The 18,794-nt window shown below is 40.2% G+C and overlaps 1 protein-coding gene across 1 annotated transcript; it reads left to right on the top strand.

Annotated features, from left to right (window-relative positions):
* The first annotated feature begins 772 nt into the window (after window positions 1-772).
* On the top strand, window positions 773-17,967 carry LOC116729921 (kinesin-like protein KIF2A). Its single transcript, XM_032578806.1, is given in 25 exon segments — window positions 773-960; window positions 7,567-7,607; window positions 7,609-7,662; window positions 8,406-8,528; window positions 8,990-9,044; window positions 9,348-9,455; window positions 9,664-9,671; window positions 9,673-9,703; window positions 11,114-11,214; window positions 11,321-11,416; window positions 11,516-11,570; window positions 11,986-12,148; window positions 12,248-12,320; window positions 12,322-12,339; window positions 12,441-12,504; window positions 12,619-12,710; window positions 12,790-12,932; window positions 13,766-13,970; window positions 14,102-14,212; window positions 14,301-14,368; window positions 14,547-14,672; window positions 15,393-15,540; window positions 16,457-16,558; window positions 16,659-16,794; window positions 16,893-17,967. Coding segments are annotated over 25 exon segments (2,268 nt in total). The 5' UTR covers window positions 773-899; the 3' UTR covers window positions 16,979-17,967.
* Window positions 17,968-18,794: the final 827 nt, after the last annotated feature.

Here is an 18,794-nt window from a genome sequence, read left to right as displayed (position 1 = left end):
TAAATTTTCATCCCTGCAATGACCTCACCACTAACCTCCAAATCTCCACATCTGAACAGGACTTCTTGTCTGTAGTGACAAACTACAGACTATTTAACTGGATGTTTTGTGATAGGCTAATACAATGTTGTACATAATTGCAAAACTGACAGAGTGTATGTGGCTTTAATCTTTTCTTAAATAAAAATCTGAAAAGTGTGATGTGCTTTGCATTCTGCTCTGAGTCAATGCTTTGCTTGGATATCTTAGGAGTATATATCTGTCATATTTGGAGACTGACACTTTTACCCATTCTTGTTTGCAAAATATCTCAAGAGATTGAAAGATCTGTGAATATTGAATTTCAAGTACTGCATTCTCAGCTAAATTTAGGACTTTGATAGGGCCACTCTAATATACAAATATGCTCTGAGCTAAATACACATTTTTAAACAATCCTGTCATTCTTTCATAAAAGTCAATTATAGAGCCCAAGCCTGAATATTCACCTACTTCAGTTGTTTCTTTGCAGCTCCTTCAGATTTACCGCAGGCTTCTTTGGTGTTTTTCTGATCAATGATCTCCCTCGTTTAAAAAACTGGCTAATCTACCTTGTGATGGTCTGTTACATAAAATGCAATAATATACGCTGTAGTTTGTTGTTATGCAGTGACAAAAGTGAAAATTCTATAAGTATAGTGTATAATACTTTACTACAATCATTAGAACAGAGACCAGTTCTGATGTGAGATTTTTATTTTGAAAATAAGCCGGAAATAATGCAGCACTCCTGGTAGCTACGTCATCTTATTGCCTGCCCCTGCATCTTCCTCCCAAACCTAAAACACCGAAAGGCGCCGCATTCTCCCGGCTTACATTAAGTCTGTAGTCTTGTGTTTGTTATTTTTAAGTGATGTAGAATGGCGTCAGGCTTTGGGAAGATAGTCGTCGGTACTTACGTGGAGATTAAGCGGAGTGATGGTAAGTTGTCACCCTGTCCGCTCTTTTTTTTTCTTCTTCTTCTTGTCGGACTTAGTTGTTTGGGGGATCTTTGTTGCTGTGGGTCTGTTGAATATAGCAACCGTTGTTCCCCAGCCTCGGCCGCAGAGCCTAACGTTTGCTTTAGCATTAGCCACATCCAGACGGAAACATAAGCCGCCAGGACAGGTTGGGCGGCGAGTTTCAGCTCGGCCTTGGCATTTGAATGGAGTAGGCTTATCTTTGTTTGCAAACGTCTGGATCAGTTTAGAACATTTTTGCCGCACCTGTGAAATGTTATCGTTTGATAACATCAATAGAAGAAGTAAAAAAATCATAATATATCTGTAAATTACGTGCATTTTTTGAGCCATAGTAATGTATTTTGACAAATATTTATATTTAGGCAAGCTAGGCTAGCTAACTTATTACCGTTGCTGAGAGCGGCTTTAGCTAGTTGTTAGCCCAACGGCTAACTGGGCTGTTTCCCGGCTTCATCAGTTACTGGAGTCAAACTTAAACTCTTATTTTATAAAATCATCTCCCATTTTGGGGTGTCGTATTTATGTAACGTTTTCTCTTTAGGTCGAAAATGATCCTGTAAGCGTGCGAATTCGTTGTTATTGGAAACATTATTGATCAAAAGTAAAACATGGCATTCCCTAAACGTTGCCATGCCATGTTCAGCACTGACGAGACAATAGACAGGCGTATTCTCAGGACACACCTGCTTTTAACATCTAGATCAAAAGTGACGACAGTGCCTTTGTAAAAAGCTGCATTGAGTAAGATGTTTCTTTTAAATAAGGAGATCCAAGTCTTGCCATAACACCAAGCTGAAATCAAACAAAAACTTGATGCAGCCAGTGAACGGAACACCCTGGGCAAACTTTGTTTTCACAATTGAAGTCTTTATTTCCCCATTCATCTAAGACATTTTCTCTTTTCTGATAGGATTTGAAGAGAAGGGTTAGTATATTTGGCTGTTTTCTGCTAGTAGCTGTTGTGTCCAGAGCAGGGATTGCCCTCTCTCTGAGGGTTTGTGGCAGGGTTGGTCCAGACTAGAGCCAGATTCAGGCTATTAGCCACCACCCCATCTGTTCCTGTTTCTGCCAGGACTCTCGCTTATCCACCCCTACTTTATTTTCCATCTCATGATGATTCCTCATATAAGATTGAAAAAAAAAAAACACATTTGAAGTAACTATTTGTTAGTTTATTAGTTGGTTTATATATACATTTTTAAATAAATGTTAAAGTACATTACATGATCTTATCAAGTATTGGCCATTCTTTTATTATTATTTAAATTTTCAGTCTATATCAGCAAACAGGTTCCACTTTTAAGCACTTTTTTCAATTTGATGAAAATCAAATAAAGGAAGACGTGCAGCAATTGTAGATGGCATATTTTGATAATATCACTTTGTATACAAATTAATCTTAGTGAACTCTGAACTCAACGTTCACCTGAATACGTTTTGTCTCGTTTTCTACACGGGGATGTGATCTTTCAGTTTTCTTTCTTCCCATTGCTGTCGACTGGAATGGATACTGCAGGTACCTCAGTGCTAACTGGTAGCGCTGGGCTCATCAAGTCTGTCTGGCTGGCACTGATTCCCAGCAACAGTTCTGTGTCCTGGCAGATATATCGTTGTTTCCAGGCCAGCTTCATAGTGGAATATCGACTAGGCTGTGTGATTTATTTTTATAAAACAACAACTTTGTTCATCGTTGCCAAACTTTAAAAATCTATGTCACACTGCTAGAGCTCAGATGCTTCCCAGAAGCTGTACAGAATACAAATAAGCACTATTTGTATTCAGTACAAATGGAATACAATCATTTTCTCTTAAAATGAATAGAAATGACACTAATGCAAAATAAAAATGACTCTGCAACTCATATCAAACAAACTACTTTATGCGACACCAAAAGAGATGTAAAAACCAGTTTTTGAATGGGTAGATTTAGATACAAATGAGGGACAAGTTACAGCAGAATAACAAAACCAATTAACCAGCACCAATATTTTCTGTTTTCTTAGTCACAGAAAATACATGTAAAGGGTTTGATTATATTCAAGCTCTGGGTCTTTAGCTTAAATAGAAACAGGTTGAAGATTTTAAAATTTATCATGTGCTGCTTCCTAGCAGTGTGTCCGGACCATGCAGGTGTACAGTGTCGCTCAAAGAGCATATGCTGCGCGCTTGATTCTCTTCACATGGTGACCAGATGAATAATAAAGCAGCACCGATATACAATCAGGTCACAAAGGTGGAAAATGATGTCACTGGTTATAGATCAAATACTTTATATGTCTACTTTTCAAACTAATTCTGCATGTATTCACTACATTGTTGTGGTTATATTGCCTTCCTCATAATAATTGTGTTAGAATTTCTTTAGTCTCTTAATTTTTTTTTTATTAACAATACACAATAACAAAAGGAATGCCCTTAAACACACACATGAATAAATATAACAATATTTGGGGTTGTAGATATACTAAAAATAATGAGACGCGAAGAACAAAACAAGCAACGTTGTTTTGTTCTTCCATTCTAAGGAGAAAGAAGAAATTATTCTGTTTAGGGCTGTTGTAAATGAATATTTTAGTAATCGAGTAATCTATCGATTATTTTTACGATTAATCGAGTAATCGGATTAAAAATATTTATAAAATAAAATATTAGTAAATCTGGCATCACACCAGTGTTACTATCGGATATCAACATCAGTCCAATTTTTCATATTTAAGCATCCTTAGGGACAAAAAAGTAACTGTTAGCAGTTACAAAAAAGTAACTGTTAGCAGTTACTTTTTTGTAGTTTAGAAAACTAACCTGTAACAATAATCGCTCACTTTCTAAGTTAACCTGAAGAAAAGTAGTACAAAGATCTGAAATTCTATTCAATTTAATAATAAAGAGGCAGGCTCACAAATACCCTTATAAAAATATGTCTATGATCCAGCCTTTAGTTTATGTAGTCATCTTCAGTGAGTTTAATAGATTAATCTTCACCTTACCCCATACCTGTCAAACTTTGGGTTTGAGAATACGGGAAATGTCGACCTGGAGTGGCGGGTTTGGGGTGGGAGTGGGGAAGCTTGCCCTCCAAACTCCCACTGCCTGGGTGGGGGGCAGGAGAACGAACGTAAGATGGGGGTGAAAGGGAGGAAATGGACCAGGGGACAGACGAACCTAAGTCCGGGGACCGGCAGACCAGGGGACGAAAGTAAGAACGAGGGGGGGGAGCAATACAGGATATTTACGGCACCTTCGTTCGTCACACTCAGAAACTCATCTACCAGCCATGTACCGCCACGATACTTTCCGCCACCCGTTTGTTGAGACCGGGGTGATATGAAATTTATTGTGCGGTTCGTCCGTAAAGCTACACTTACACTGTAACCATCAGCTACTCAGCCGCCCGCCGTCTTCAGTCCATCCGCTCACCTGTATCAATACTCCTGCAGCGCTCTTCTCGCCGTTCGCTTTCAACCAGCAAAAGGCTGCCGTACTCCAGGCATCGCGCCAGTCATTTTAAGGATGCCTATTGGTCCCCCAAAAACGATGAAAATCCGGCCATTATCGTTAGTCAATAAAATCCCCACGGGCCGAACTTGAAAATTGGACGTTATACCGCTAACACTTAGCTTTCGTCAAGAACTCAGGCGGAAGTGAGAGCTCCGTGCAACGCAAATAATGTTCCGGCCGGAACACGGTGCGCTAAATAATAAAACATGAAATTAACGAAGCTTCGAGGCAGGTGAATTTTCCTCGAGGAATTGCAATAATCGAGGTACTCAAATCATTCGAGGAATCGTTTCAGCCCTAATTCTGTTCTTGTTCTCGATTTACTGGTCTATCTTTTCCTCCTGCCCTCATCTATAGTTATAGAACCGATATGTTAAAAATGGACTAATATTGGCCAATAACAATGTAAATGGTGACATTATGCATCCCTAGTGATGGGTTCACTGGATGCTTTGAAGACAAAATGTTTCTCAGTCACTACAGATTTGAGAGTAAAAAAAACAAAAAACATCTTGAAACATTTCTGCTAACAGGTTAGACCAGGGGTGGGCAACTCCAGGCCTCCAGGGCCGGTCTCCTGCAACTTTTAGATGTATCTCCACTTCAACACACCTGAGTCAAATAATGAGGTTATTAGCAGGACTCTGGAGAACTTGATTGCACTTAGGAGGTGATTCAACTGTTGGATTCAAGTGTGTTGGAACAGGGAGACGTCCAAGAGTTGCAGGACAGCTCATTGAGGACCAGGATTGCCCACCCCTGGGCTAGACAGACCTCTTGAGTGCATCGTTTGCCCATTCTCTGTTCCATTTTTGGCTGAGTTAAGTTTTCTTCTAAATGTTTGTTATGACAATCACCAGGCTTTGGGTTTGCTTTATATATACATTGTGTCTTAAACATGTAGAACTCTTATTATAAATGAAGAGAATTGACCCCATCTTTGTTTAACAAAGAGATGAAGTTCTGTCAGAGTAAGGGCAGCACTTCTTGATGGCTGTTCAAGCAAGTGCTGAGTTTGGAGGAGACACATTGATTTGTGGGAAGTTTATGTAAATAAACTTCTTATCTATCTAATCCAAAGGGTAGCATCATATATTGGTTAAAGTATTTTAGATTTTGATGCATGAATGTTTCAGTAAATATTATGACAGAACACTCACCATCATTGGTAATAAAATGCATCGATATTATAGTTGTATGGTCTGATTTACAGAAGAAAATAAATAAAATCATGTCTACAAACAGCTTTGGAGAAAAAACCAGGCAACAAGTATTTATTTTATATTGTAAAATGGAAAAGCTGAGTGAGTCAATCTTTTTTTATTTATTTATTTTTTTTCAGCTTTTGCCAAACTCTTATCCATTTTCAGGCATCGCAGTGGCTAATTGTTGAAAAACTCTTCAAAGTATTAAACATTTAGGTCAGCTAAACTGCCTCCTCTTCCAGGTGACCTTGGCAAAAGGAAATATGAAAAATCTGAGTATTTGAATCAGAATATTTAAGTCAATGTCAACTTAATTTAATAAAACACTTAATATAGAAAAAGTGCTATTCAGTGATGATTGAACACAACCAAGAGCAAAAAAACCAACCAAATTACTACTTTATGTAACAATAATAAAAAAAAAAACTGAGGGAGAAATCTGAGCATAAAATAAATACATTTATTATACAAAGAGTGATAAATATAAAAAGATACAGAAAATGAAATGCTGATTCCAGCTTCTGCCAAGTCAAAAGTTTGACCTCGGTGTTATACAGTCAACTAACTGTTGTTAAGGATCCTGCTGATAATATGGGCCAGACAATTAGGAACCTTTAAAACAGCAATAAAATCCTAATCAATCCTGTAGCAGACAGGAAGCGGGTGGAGCGAGTCCAACATGGGGTTTATATGTTCTTACTTCCTGTAAGTTGCCTCATTAAAAAATGACTAATCAATGTTTCTATTCAGAGAATTACAGGAGTCTAAGCATGTGATAAAGGTACGAGCAAAAACCACTGGCAGGACTTTTCAGACTGCTTGAACTTGATTATATATATTTTTTTGTTGTGCTTATTATTATTTGTTACACTTATTAAAAGTTTACATTACTCAAGATTATATTTGAAGCAGGTCTGTTGGTCCTCACTACCACACACTTTGTTTTTACAGCATCCAAAGTTTTAGGAAAGTGTGTTTTTCAAGGAAAGTGTCCAGGTTGACACTACCTTAAAGTGTCTACCTTAAGGTAGAACCTCCTGCTACGGTTATTCGCATCTTCCCCGGTTTGTTTCATTGGTATGCAGGAATTGTATTTAGAAAGCAGATTTCTAGTCTCCAGTAAACAGAAACGGGGGATTACAAGGAGATCAATTTATATATATATATATTTTTATTTATTTTATTTTTTTACTGTTTTGAGGGGGGAAAACGAGGGCATGTTAAATCAGTCGAATCTACAAGAATTAGGAACACCGAAAACATCTTTGCTTGGTAGCTTCTGAGCTTTATCTGAATAATAAATACTGGAACACGGTGTTTCCTGGGGCTGAGAGGGGGAGCTTACAGCATGCTGTCAAATCCACAGAGGCGAGGAGCAAAGCGGCTCTTTACAGCTGTTCCTGTTCCACTGCAGACAGGGGGGCGGAGAGAAGCCTGTGGCCCGGCAGCAGCTGGGCTCTGCTCCGTTATCTGTGGCTCTAATTGTTGTTAATCAGACATTCATAAGCTGAAAGAACTGAAATTAGCCCCAGCTTGTTTTCCTGCTCTCACATGACAGCGGCCCGCGCATAAAACGCATTCCGCTGTCTGTCTTTTATTAGGTTAAGAATAATTATTAAACTTGTCTCAGGATGAAATTTGTTTCACTTCACACTCTCGTTATTTTCACTGCCCGTAACTTCGGACTTTCCTGGTAATAAAATTCGCAGAAGCACATCTGTCCAGAGGTATTAAACTTAGTGTAGATTTATAATGATACTTGACAGCAAAGGAAATAAAGGTAAATGCTTTACCTTTAACCCAACTTAAACCTTAAGCCTGACTTTGTCTTATGATTCTTATTTTCTTTCCCATTTTTCCAGGACGTATACATCAGGCAATGGTGACGTCTATGAATGAGGACTAATGAGAGCGTCACGGTGGAATGGATAGAAAATGGGGACACAAAAGGGAAGGAGGTAAAAGTACCACTTTACCAGCCATTTATTGCCTTTCAGAGTCGGGTCCCCAGCAGCAGGCATGTTGCTGTTGTTACTTTCCATTGCGATGAATATTGCATCCTGAGGCATTCCAGTGCTGCCAGGATTATGCAACTTTCTTGCATGTCCTGAGATCCCACCAGACGTCACCTTCTACATGTAAACCTGCAAATCCTGTTTTTAGTTTTTAAATTACAGATCAATCATTTTTAACTGGAGGGCTGTTCTCTGTTCGTCAAGGAGCTTGTGATGTTTATCGCAGTGAAAACATTTCTAGTGCTTTGAAAAATGTGTTCATTTAAGTGTAATTTCACAACTAACATTTTTATTGTGCTTGTCTTTTGTTTTTCCTCTTTATTTCTCTTTTTTTCATAATCATTTAACTCTTATAAAGAGTTAAATTATATCAATCCATGCAAATAAAGTAGTTGAGTATGTTAGTATTCATGTGTGTGTTCTGTGAAGAGAAGGGTTTGTTATGTCTGTGGAAATGTGTCCAAACACATCAGATGTTTTATTTTTCTAGTGACACGACTCGCACAATCACACTGAGGTCCATTTCTTACATTTGGCTTAGTTTTAATTTTAGTTCTATTTTTGTGTTTTTATGTGTATTGTATTAAAGTAATGTTTTATTGTAAACTGTCAAAAAAATAAAATAATTGGCATGTGCTCGTCTAGGTTAAATATGTACTGTTTTTTTTTTTTTTTTGGTACTATAGATCGACTTGGAGAGTATTTTTGCACTTAATCCAGACGTAGCACCAGATGAGGAGATTGCCCCCAGCCCAGAGACTCCTCCCCCTCCCACACCCACATCTGTGAAAGTCAGCAAAATTGCAAAGGTAAATATTGTAACACCAACTCCAAATAACAAACAAAAAGACAACTTTAGTACAAAATATTCTTATTTTCTGTTAAAATACTCTTTTTGCAGCTTTGTAGTCACTGTTGCAGGGCCTAACAACACTTGTTTGTGGATATCCAAGTGTCATTTGGATAATTTTGTGTAGTCTTGTTTTGGATCATTTTGGAAATACTCCTTTATGTTACAATGCTAAATGAATCAGATTGATGTTTCTTTGAAATCAGAATTAATACAGAAGATCCATTCAGAGCTGAATTAGATGCAAGTTGTTTACTGACTTTAACATTTAAGGCCTTGAAATGCTGTCAGTCATTTGTACCAGGAGCAGAGATGCTGTGTTCTAAACCAATCTGACTCTTGGAGGTCAAAAACAGATTTCCATTATAAAAGCAGAGGATTATTTCCCAGTATCTAATTTATTTATTTTATTTTTTACAGAACCGGCGGACGATAGCACCTACTAAAAATGAAACTCCTTCCAAGGACAACAGAGGTTTACTTCAGACCGTTACACTTCATATATATATAACTAGTGGAAATACTTTACCGCATCTCAAACTGTATTTTAAGGAGTCACAATAAAGTTTTAACTTGTTGTATACATGTATAACTCGTAGCTCAAAATGTTGTCAATTTCAGACCATTTGAAAGTGCAGATGTTGCTTTTTGGGTTTTTTTTTTTTAGTCACAGAATAAGTTTTGGATTGAATCAAGTGATTGGAATAACACATTTTTTTAACACAAGGAGTGTAAATGCATAGATGTATAGATTTATTTTGTGGCTTTTTGCTCTTAGCAATTCCGACTCGGACCAGACCTCTACAGCCTCAGCAGCCGGATCCGGCTCCACCTCCTCCGGTCCAGCAGCCCACTCAGCTTCAGACGCAGCAGCAGCAACAGAACGGTAAACGGACAAAGCAAAACGGTTTTCAATCCAGCACAGCTACGATTTTCTTTTGTTTTCTCTCATTTTGCCAAAAGCACTTAATCACTTCTGCAAATGAAATGTGTTGTATCCATTTATATTTTTTATTTAATCAAAAACGTTAGACGTTTTCTGGTTATTTGACAAAGCTTAATTTTTCATATTTTATCGATCACATTTATCACAGAATCCTCACTTGATGTCCAGAAAGGAGCTTGGACAGTTGTGTATGTATCGCCTGCTTGTCACCCCGGCCCTCAGTGCTTCATGGTGATTCTGTTAGTTTTCCCACTAGAACCTGAGCGCCCTAGACGAGTTACGCTGTGGTGCGGCGATGAAGCAGCACCACCCAATCCGTGCCTCAGTTAAGCTTTCTGGGTATTAGAGAGCAAAACGAGGACATCAGTGCTGCTGTTTGGCTGCGCTGATTTCTGCTGAGTCACACACACACACATGCATATGCATGCATGGAGAAGATGCTTGTGTCGCACTGTTACACTTCAAAAACACAAAATTTTACCAATTATTTTCGGTCTAGTTTCTAGTGCAAATATCTTAGTACAAGTAACTTTTTGTCAAGTAATAGGAGGTTGTTTTAGGTCAATAATTCCTTAATATTGATGAGAAAGTACTGGTCATGTGTGACATAATCTGCCTGTGAAACATGACAATTCTGTCATGGAACTTAAAATAAGCTCCTATATTTTGCTAAAAAGATACTTGGAAGTTACTTTTGTCTTATTTCCAGTGTACTAAGATATTTGCAGTAGAAACTAGACCAAAAAGCTTTGAGATTTAGTGTTTTTGCTAAATCTTAAAGCACTGAACGTGCTCACTGTTTGGACTCAGAGGAAGACTGGACTCCCCTCCTTCGTTTTGCTTCTTTACCCATCAGCCTCTTTTCTATTGGTCTGAATAACTGGGCGATGCGTGGTGCTGCACTCCTCTCCGACTTTATGTCCTGGTTCTGACCCAGCTCATCATCTTCTCACAGATTAAAGCGGATTATTAATCCTCCTGCTCTGATAGTCTAGGTTTGGTGGGACTGGAGCCAGCAGGGGGCCAGCGCAGTATCACTGGGTTTTGTCAGGCTTTGCAGTGGGATGCTTGAGCCAACCAGATAATCACAAACAGTTTCTTTTTTTTGTCAAATCTGAAGTGTTTTTTACTCACATTCCTCTAACATGTATCCTGTAGTTGTTACTAATCCTTTCTGATTGAGTTGAAGCAACACTAATCAGCGGGTGTGATGGGCGTTTTGGGTAACACTCAGGTTGGTCTCTGGTTTATTGAGACAATCGTATTTAGCAGAAGTAATAAAGGAATGGAATAGAAATGAGACATTCTTGTTTCCAGTTCTTTTGTGCCTGATAGAACAGATTAAAGGCAGACATAACAAGAGAAGGCTTTGGACTCTCTAATGGCCTTTTGTTGGCTACGAAGAGAAAGCAGCTAGTGTTTAATGGTGGAAACACAGTGTGCCAGCCACTGCACTACCACTCTTCAGCTTTGTTGTGTAGGGTTTCCCTTTAGGTTTGGGAATACCACCAGTGTGAAACATGTGGTGAATTAAAACAAGGTACTGATGCGTCGTTTTAAAACTGGAGGTGCTGCTGTTTCTTCTTTCCCAATGGCAGCGAGAAGGAAGTCGAACTGCGTGAAGGAGGTGGAGAAACTGCAGGAGAAGAGAGAAAGGCGCCGGCTTCAGCAGCAGGAGCTCAGAGAGAAACGAGCTCAGGTGCAGCAGCGTTCAATCATTTTTTCCTGCAGACAAAAAGGACATTTCATGTATAAAGCTTTTTTGTTTTTTTTTTTAAATTCCTGATCTCCATGTTGTTTTCCAGGAGGTGGATACCACCATCCCCAACTATGAGATCATGTACATGATCCGAGATTTCCGGGCCAGCCTGGATTACCGGCCCCTGACCACTGCTGATGTGGTGAGCAGAAGCCAGAGCTGCTGCTGCTGCTGCTTTTTTGTTTGAAAGTTGCAGGTTGTTGATAACTCATTTAAAATCTTTATCTGTTCCTCTTTGTAGATCGAAGAGCACAGAATATGTGTTTGTGTGAGGAAACGTCCACTCAACAAGAAAGGTAACAACATATTTTAGAGCCAACCAGTCCATTTCTTCCACATTACCATTGCAAACTTCAGTGAGCTTTATTGGAGTTTGATCCAATAAAATCTGCAGACAGGACAACTACTAGCTGTCCACTCATAAAGTCTTTATGGAAAAGTGGGAAGAAGAAGTTGCTGTGGTCAGATGAGACTGAAGTGCAACTTTTTCCCTTCCTGAATCCAAATTAAATCCATAGACTTAGCAGCCGTGTTGGGATGTTCTCATTTTTAATATATATATTTTTTGTGTGTGAAAACCATTATCATCTTATCAATTATTCCCTATTTTGTGTTAATTCCAACAAAACACCCGTAGAAGTGAGAATCTCTGATGGATGTTGATACTTCTGCAAGGCGCCGTTCATGTTGCTGCTTTCTGCTGGCTTCCAGAGCTGACCATGAAGGATCTAGACGTGATCACCATCCCCAGTAAGGACGTGGTGATGGTTCATGAACCCAAGCAGAAAGTGGACCTCACCCGCTACTTAGAGAACCAGACGTTCCGCTTTGACTACGCCTTTGACGACAGCACCAGCAATGAGATGGTGTACAGGTTTGTGAAGAAGTGTGACGTCCAGCTTTTCGTGTGGTTGTGTGTGTCCTAAAAGCTGCTCGCCTTCACTGATGTACACCACGACGTCTCGTCCTGAAGGTTTACTGCCAGACCTTTAGTGGAGACCATTTTTGAGCGCGGCATGGCCACCTGCTTTGCTTATGGTCAGACAGGGCAGCGGTAAAACACACGTGAGTTTGAAACAGCGAGCGCTTGTTCGAAAATGAAACGTTTAGAAGGACTTGGATGGGACATTTAAGTGAGATTTGTTAAAATGTTTACCGTGTTTTAGACTATGGGAGGAGACTTCTCTGGGAAGAACCAAGACTGCTCTAAAGGAATTTACGCATTAGCAGGTAAACATGAGGCATCTTTAAGCACTCGTTTTAATCTTTTAATTGATTGAATGAAACAAACTTGGATTGTTTTGACAAAGAACGGATTTAAATGTCGCGTTTCCTTTTGCGCAGCCCGAGATGTCTTCCAAATGCTGAAGAAAGCCAACTACAAGAAGTTGGATCTACAAGTTTATGCAACCTTTTTTGAAATCTACAGTGGAAAAGTAAGAGCTGTCTAACGGTTTGCTGGACCGTCCGCTGTCCTGCACTGCCCAAAGCTGACTGTTGCGTTTGTATCTCCAGGTGTTTGACCTCCTGAATCGTAAAGCTAAGTTGAGGGTGCTGGAGGACGGGAAGCAACAGGTGCAGGTGGTGGGGCTCCAGGAGAAGGAAGTCAAGTGCACAGAAGACGTCCTAAAACTTATTGAAGTGGGAAACAGCTGCAGGTAGAGCTGGGCTGGGTTGTCAGAGGTGGAGGCTGATGCATTATGGTCTGTTAAAGGCTCCTGCAGTAAATGCATACATACTCGGGTTTACAACCACAAACATCAATGCGTTTTTATTGGAGTTTAGTTTAAAGAGCAACATAATCATAATTATGAAGTGGAAGAAATGTTTTAAGTTGTTTTTTCAAGTAAAAATCTGAAAGTGTGGAGTCAATACGTATTCACACCACCTTACATTGATACTTTCAGAAGTTAACTGACTAGGAGTTGTAGGAGACGAAGAGTTAGAGCAGGGTCATGTGATAAAATGACACCCAAAGCTTTCTATCCACAGCTCTGTTTAACCCAACATCTGAAAATGAAAAAAAACAAAACATCGGGACATGGCTTTACACGTGAAAGATTAATCAGCGAAGCAGCCAATAGAAACTCTGGACATTGGAGAATCAGTTGGCAGGACGACTATAAGCTGTAACTCTTCAAATCTGGATTTTATGGAAGAGAAGGCAAGAAGGCGGCCAGCACTGAAACGGCCATAAACCTGTAGATACTATTGTGAAAACATGGCAGTGGCAGCATGATGCTGCAGTGAAAAAGACACGGCAAAACACTTTTTAGAGTTTTTGACAATTTAGCAAACTATGCTTTATTTTCTAACTTACAGTTATGCACCACTATACTGGTTTATCCCAATAAAACACATTGAGCTTCTTGGTTGTAACAAACCTGACCTGAAACTTGAAGGGGCAACATTTCCTTGATCCTTTCTCGGTTTGTTTCCTAGCAGCTGATCTGATGATTATCCCTAAACTTTTCTTCCCGTTTCCTCCTAGAACATCTGGGCAGACGTCGGCCAACGCTCACTCATCGCGGAGCCACGCCGTATTCCAGATCATCCTTCGAAGGAAGGGGAAGATGCACGGGAAGTTCTCGCTCATCGACCTCGCAGGGAACGAGAGAGGCGCCGACACATCGAGTGCCGACCGGCAGACTCGTCTGGAGGGAGCCGAGATAAACAAAAGCCTGCTGGCCCTCAAGGTCCGTGGCCTGTGTGACCGTGATGCAGTCATGCGTGAAATATGTTGAAAGGCTCATGCAGTTTGTTTGTTTTTTTCCCGAACGGTATTCTTCTCGCCACATTTCTTCTCATCGTTTTCGTTTTGTTTCAGGAGTGCATCCGAGCTCTTGGCCGTAACAAACCGCACACTCCTTTCAGAGCCAGTAAGCTCACCCAGGTCCTCAGAGACTCCTTCATCGGGGAGAACTCTCGCACATGCATGGTCAGCTCATCATCTGCAGAGGAAGTCTGTGTCCATGTTGGCCGTTCTCTATAATCCCCGTTAATCTAAATGTACCGTATTGCCGCAGATTGCAACAATCTCTCCTGGAATGACGTCCTGTGAAAACACGCTCAACACACTGCGCTACGCCAACAGGTGGGGGGATTTTAGCCTGATTAGCACTTCTACCCTCTTTACATAGTCCAGACTGCCGGTGTGTTTTCTATGGTCGGTTTGATCTGCAACTCTCTCTCTTACTCCTCTCCTTTCCTGCTTTCTCTCCTTCCTTCCTTTCCGCCTCCCTCGCTCTGCTCCTTCGGGCGCCGCCACTCAGAGTGAAGGAGTTTGGGATTAGTCCGTCAGACATCCCCTTCTCCCAGGGCGGTCAGGGGAGTCGCCCTGACCACTCGCCCACCAATACCTTTGAGTTCGATGACTTTGCTGCGACCTCTCCCAGCAGGTCAAATACCGCACGCTCCTCCTCCCAATAAAATCACAACTCCTCATCTGTCGCTTCATCAGCCCATCACTTTTTTTTCCCCCTTCCATTTACGTTTGCACTTTCACTATTATTTCCAACCAGTGATTTCTGAACGTCATCACATTCATCTGGTCTTTTGGTTTTTGTTCAGTGTTGTCAGTAGTTGTGACATCTGCATGGCTTGCTGAAAGCTGTGAAGTCAGAATGAAAACGTGGGTCAAAGCTTCACCGTTAGCCGTTGGTAATGCAGCCAGGATGAGCTTTTTGTTTGAGCCAGCTCTCAGCAGATAATCCTGCTCTCAGTCCTGATTAATTAACTGGGTACTTATCGGTCAGGGACATGGCAGTAGTCCCTCATTACCTCCATGACTCCTCGTTGGACTCTTATTAGCTTTCAAACTCTTGTTATGAAGACTGAGACTTTATATATATGTACATATATATATATATATATATACCAAAAGTTTGGACACACTTTCTCATTGAATTCAATGAGAAAGTGTGTCCAAACATTTGGTCTGTACTGTATATATATATATATATATATATATTGTTGCATGGCTTTGCTGCTGTAATAACCCTGTAATAATAAGCAAATAATAAATGCTTTCAACCCATAATTATCTCCATAAACCACATGAAACAGAAGCTGACCTCAGAGCAGAACTGGACCTGATGAGTTGTCTGTTTTTGCTCCAGGGTGAAGGAGCTCACAGTTGACCCCAACCAGGTGATGGAGGGAGGAAGACCCAACATCCACGCCGTCAACCAGCTGGACATTTTGGACGAGGAGTGGCTGAGCATCTCTCCGCAGAGAGACGACCTCAAACTGCTCTGTGAGCAGAATGTAAGTCCTGCAGGGAAGATCAGAGCGGCAGCAAAGACGATGCGAATTCTCTAGGTTTCACTTATGAAACAAACTCGACGTGTTCAGCTTCTAGACGGCCTGAGAAGTTGCACGAACATTTCTGAAAATGGAATTTCCTAAATTATTTGTTGTCGCACCAAACGGTCCTACAGCACCTAAACTGTCATGTTTGTTCCATGTTGTCAGGTTAAAACCACAAACTCCAGTCTAATTTGGTTTGTTTTAGGTGATAAACCAACACAAAAGTCGTATACATTTGTGAAAGGGAATTAGATTAGTTTTTGTTTTAAATGAGAGATGAAGGTTTTTAGGTTGAACTGCAAGGTTAAGTTACTGAAATATCTCCATCTTTGGAAATTTCACAGAGAACTGTTCGATATAACCGTAAACCTAAAAAGTAGCTAACAGGTCAGGGAGTTAGAAGTTTCAGCAAGCTGAGGTTTTCAGATTGAGCTTTGTTGAATTTAAACTGTCATCCAAAAAGGATTAAGTGGCCTTCAACCTAAACTGACAGTAACCATGGGAAAACTGCACATCCGCCTGAACACAGTGACACATGGTGGTGGCAGCATCATTCTGTGGTACAATGGAGTGGTTTAGATCAAAACAAACACATTATGCCAAATTAAAATCTCTGGCAACAAATTGACAGTTACAGTCCGAGCTGTTGCTGGTGGATAATCCTCATCCGGTATGACTGAGCATGGGCAAATATTGAGACACAACAACCGGCCTCCATTTAAAGCTTCGTCTTATGAAATCCTAAAAAGATACATTGTAGATGATGGTTGTAATCTGGCAAAATGGGAATAAGTTTAAGGGGAGTCGGTATTATTTGTGATGACTAATTTTAATGTTTTCATATGTAATTGTTAATGATGCTTTAATGTCCCAGGAGGAAGAGGTTTCTCCGCAGCTCTTCACGTTCCATGAAGCCGTTTCCCAGTTGGTTGAGATGGAGGAGCAGGTTCTGGAGGACCACAGAGCGGTCTTCCAGGTGAAAGCAAGAACAAACAATCTGATTCAGCTGATCATGTTTTGGTCCCTCACTTAAAAACGCTCCCGAGACTGAGCCGTGTGTCTCTGCCTGGGGTCAGGAATCCATCCGGTGGCTGGAGGACGAGAAGGTGCTGCTGGAGATGACCGAGGAGGTGGACTACGACGTGGAGTCTTACGCCACACAGCTGGAGCAGATCCTCGACCAGAAAATAGATATCCTCACCGAGCTCAGAGGTGTGACTGCAGCATGAACACTGAAGGGGGGAAGAAGAGGGGAAAAAAGAAAAAAGCTGACTCAAGTTGTCTTCTTTTTTTTTCTCCTCTGAAAACAGACAAAGTGAAGTCATTCCGCTCTACACTCCAGGAGGAAGAGCAAGCCAGTAAGCAGATCAACCCCAAGAGACCGCGAGCTCTGTAGAGGCAGAGGATGCTTAGGTGGCGCGTTCAGAAGCAGCACCACTAGATGTTTGGCACAACTCTGGCTGTCTCCAGCAGCTGCGAAAACAAATAAAAGGACTATTTAACACAGCAACAGGCTCAACAAACTGTATCTGTCTCCTAACAGGACTGACCGCTCTTACTCGGTTTAGATATTTCAGGAAGGGAATCGTTTTTCCTTCCGTTTTAGATGTTTGTTTTTTTCCATGAAGAATGTTTAGTTTCCTTCTGTGTACTTAAATTATTTTTTTTTTCTTTTATACTTCTTTATACTTTTAGCTAAATTCTTTTGACTGGATATATGAAGAAATTCTAATCGAACTCGGAAGTTTTAACACAAAACCAGCGTTTCTGGTTCTGGCTGACATGTCTGCATGCTGCGCTCTATGCTCGCTTATCTATCCTCTGCTTAACAGTCCTTGGTTCGCATTGTGACGTCGTATGTTATTGTACGTGATCTCTTCTGTTTAACTGGGTTTTTAGCGGTTGAGGAGAAATCTTGAAGCTCTCGTTTGTCTTCGTTTCCTCCGAGGTTTTTAACTGTAGCTTGCATCGCTCTGTCTGTGCCATGTTGTCCTAATACGTGGCGACGGCTGCCTCTGACATTTTCCACCCATTTACCTGTGTTTACAAAAAGGAACTAAGATGAACTGTTAATAAATGTATAGTGAAGACCACTGACCTACCACTGGTTCGTGTTTCTCAGAGTTTGCACTGGATGTAATGCTGGATGGAAAAAAAAAAAAGAGAGAGAAAATCCTGTTTCATTTGAATGACTTTTCTGTGACATGTTCTCCAAATAAACTGAGCAACTTCCATTTTATTAAAAAGGACCCTCTGAAACGTGGTCTCTGCTGCACAACATCCTATTTGGTCTTGGTACATTTTTATTATATTTTTGCCAAAGCTGCATGAGAAAATGAAACACATTTTATGGCAAATTATAATAAAAACATTTTTGCATCTAAACTCATTCGGGTGCCTGATTTCCAACTCTTTCAACGGAATTAATACTTTTACATGTCGACTTTTGTTCGGAAATGGAACTGGTGAGTCCAAACTTTACGGCATTCTAGTCATGACTCTTTCGCCCCCTACTGTCCATTTTACGTATTCGCTGCCAAATATTTGCGAATACCATCTATATGGGATCTTATCAGTTTTCTAGGTTAGGCAACTAATTACTAGGTGTGAATGTGGCTCAGTCAGAGAGAGATCTTTCAATTGGAAGGTTGTAGGTTTGATTCGAGTTCCCCCTCAATGGTACCCCTGAGCAAGGCACTTATAACCCAGAGTTGCTTACCAATCTGCATATGTGTAGGTTTGACTGGGTGAAAGTAGCTGTAGTTTGAAGCGTTTTAAAACCTGCTCTGTAGAAATATCTGCCGCAAACTCGCATTGAACTTTTTATGCTTTAAAATGGTCAAAATATCTACTTAAAATCTCCAGAAATGTGTCTACAAAAGTATTTTTGGATGTTTTTGTTTTTGAATGATTGGATGATTTACAGGATAAAATCGTTTTGAACCTCTATTCTAATTTTGGTATTTTAACATAAAAAAAATTATATTTTCTATATTGTACTTTCACTTTTCTATATTTATCCAGATAATCGACAGAACCTGTGTGTTTGATCCTTGTCTTCTTTAAAATAATACAACTCCTTGCATGTAATATTTTCTGGGAGCATAAAAAACCCTAGTTTGTTTAAAAAAAATGATGGGTGCAGATTTTATTTTAAAAACTTCACACTGAGGAAAATGAGGAAGGTGATGCTTATGGTTTCCATAACACTC

The sequence above is a fragment of the Xiphophorus hellerii genome, chromosome 12 (genome assembly GCF_003331165.1).
Source record: "Xiphophorus hellerii strain 12219 chromosome 12, Xiphophorus_hellerii-4.1, whole genome shotgun sequence".
Taxonomy (NCBI): Eukaryota; Metazoa; Chordata; class Actinopteri; order Cyprinodontiformes; family Poeciliidae; genus Xiphophorus; species Xiphophorus hellerii.
Note: the sequence above shows the minus strand (reverse complement) of the source record. Positions and strands in the feature narration are given on the sequence as shown.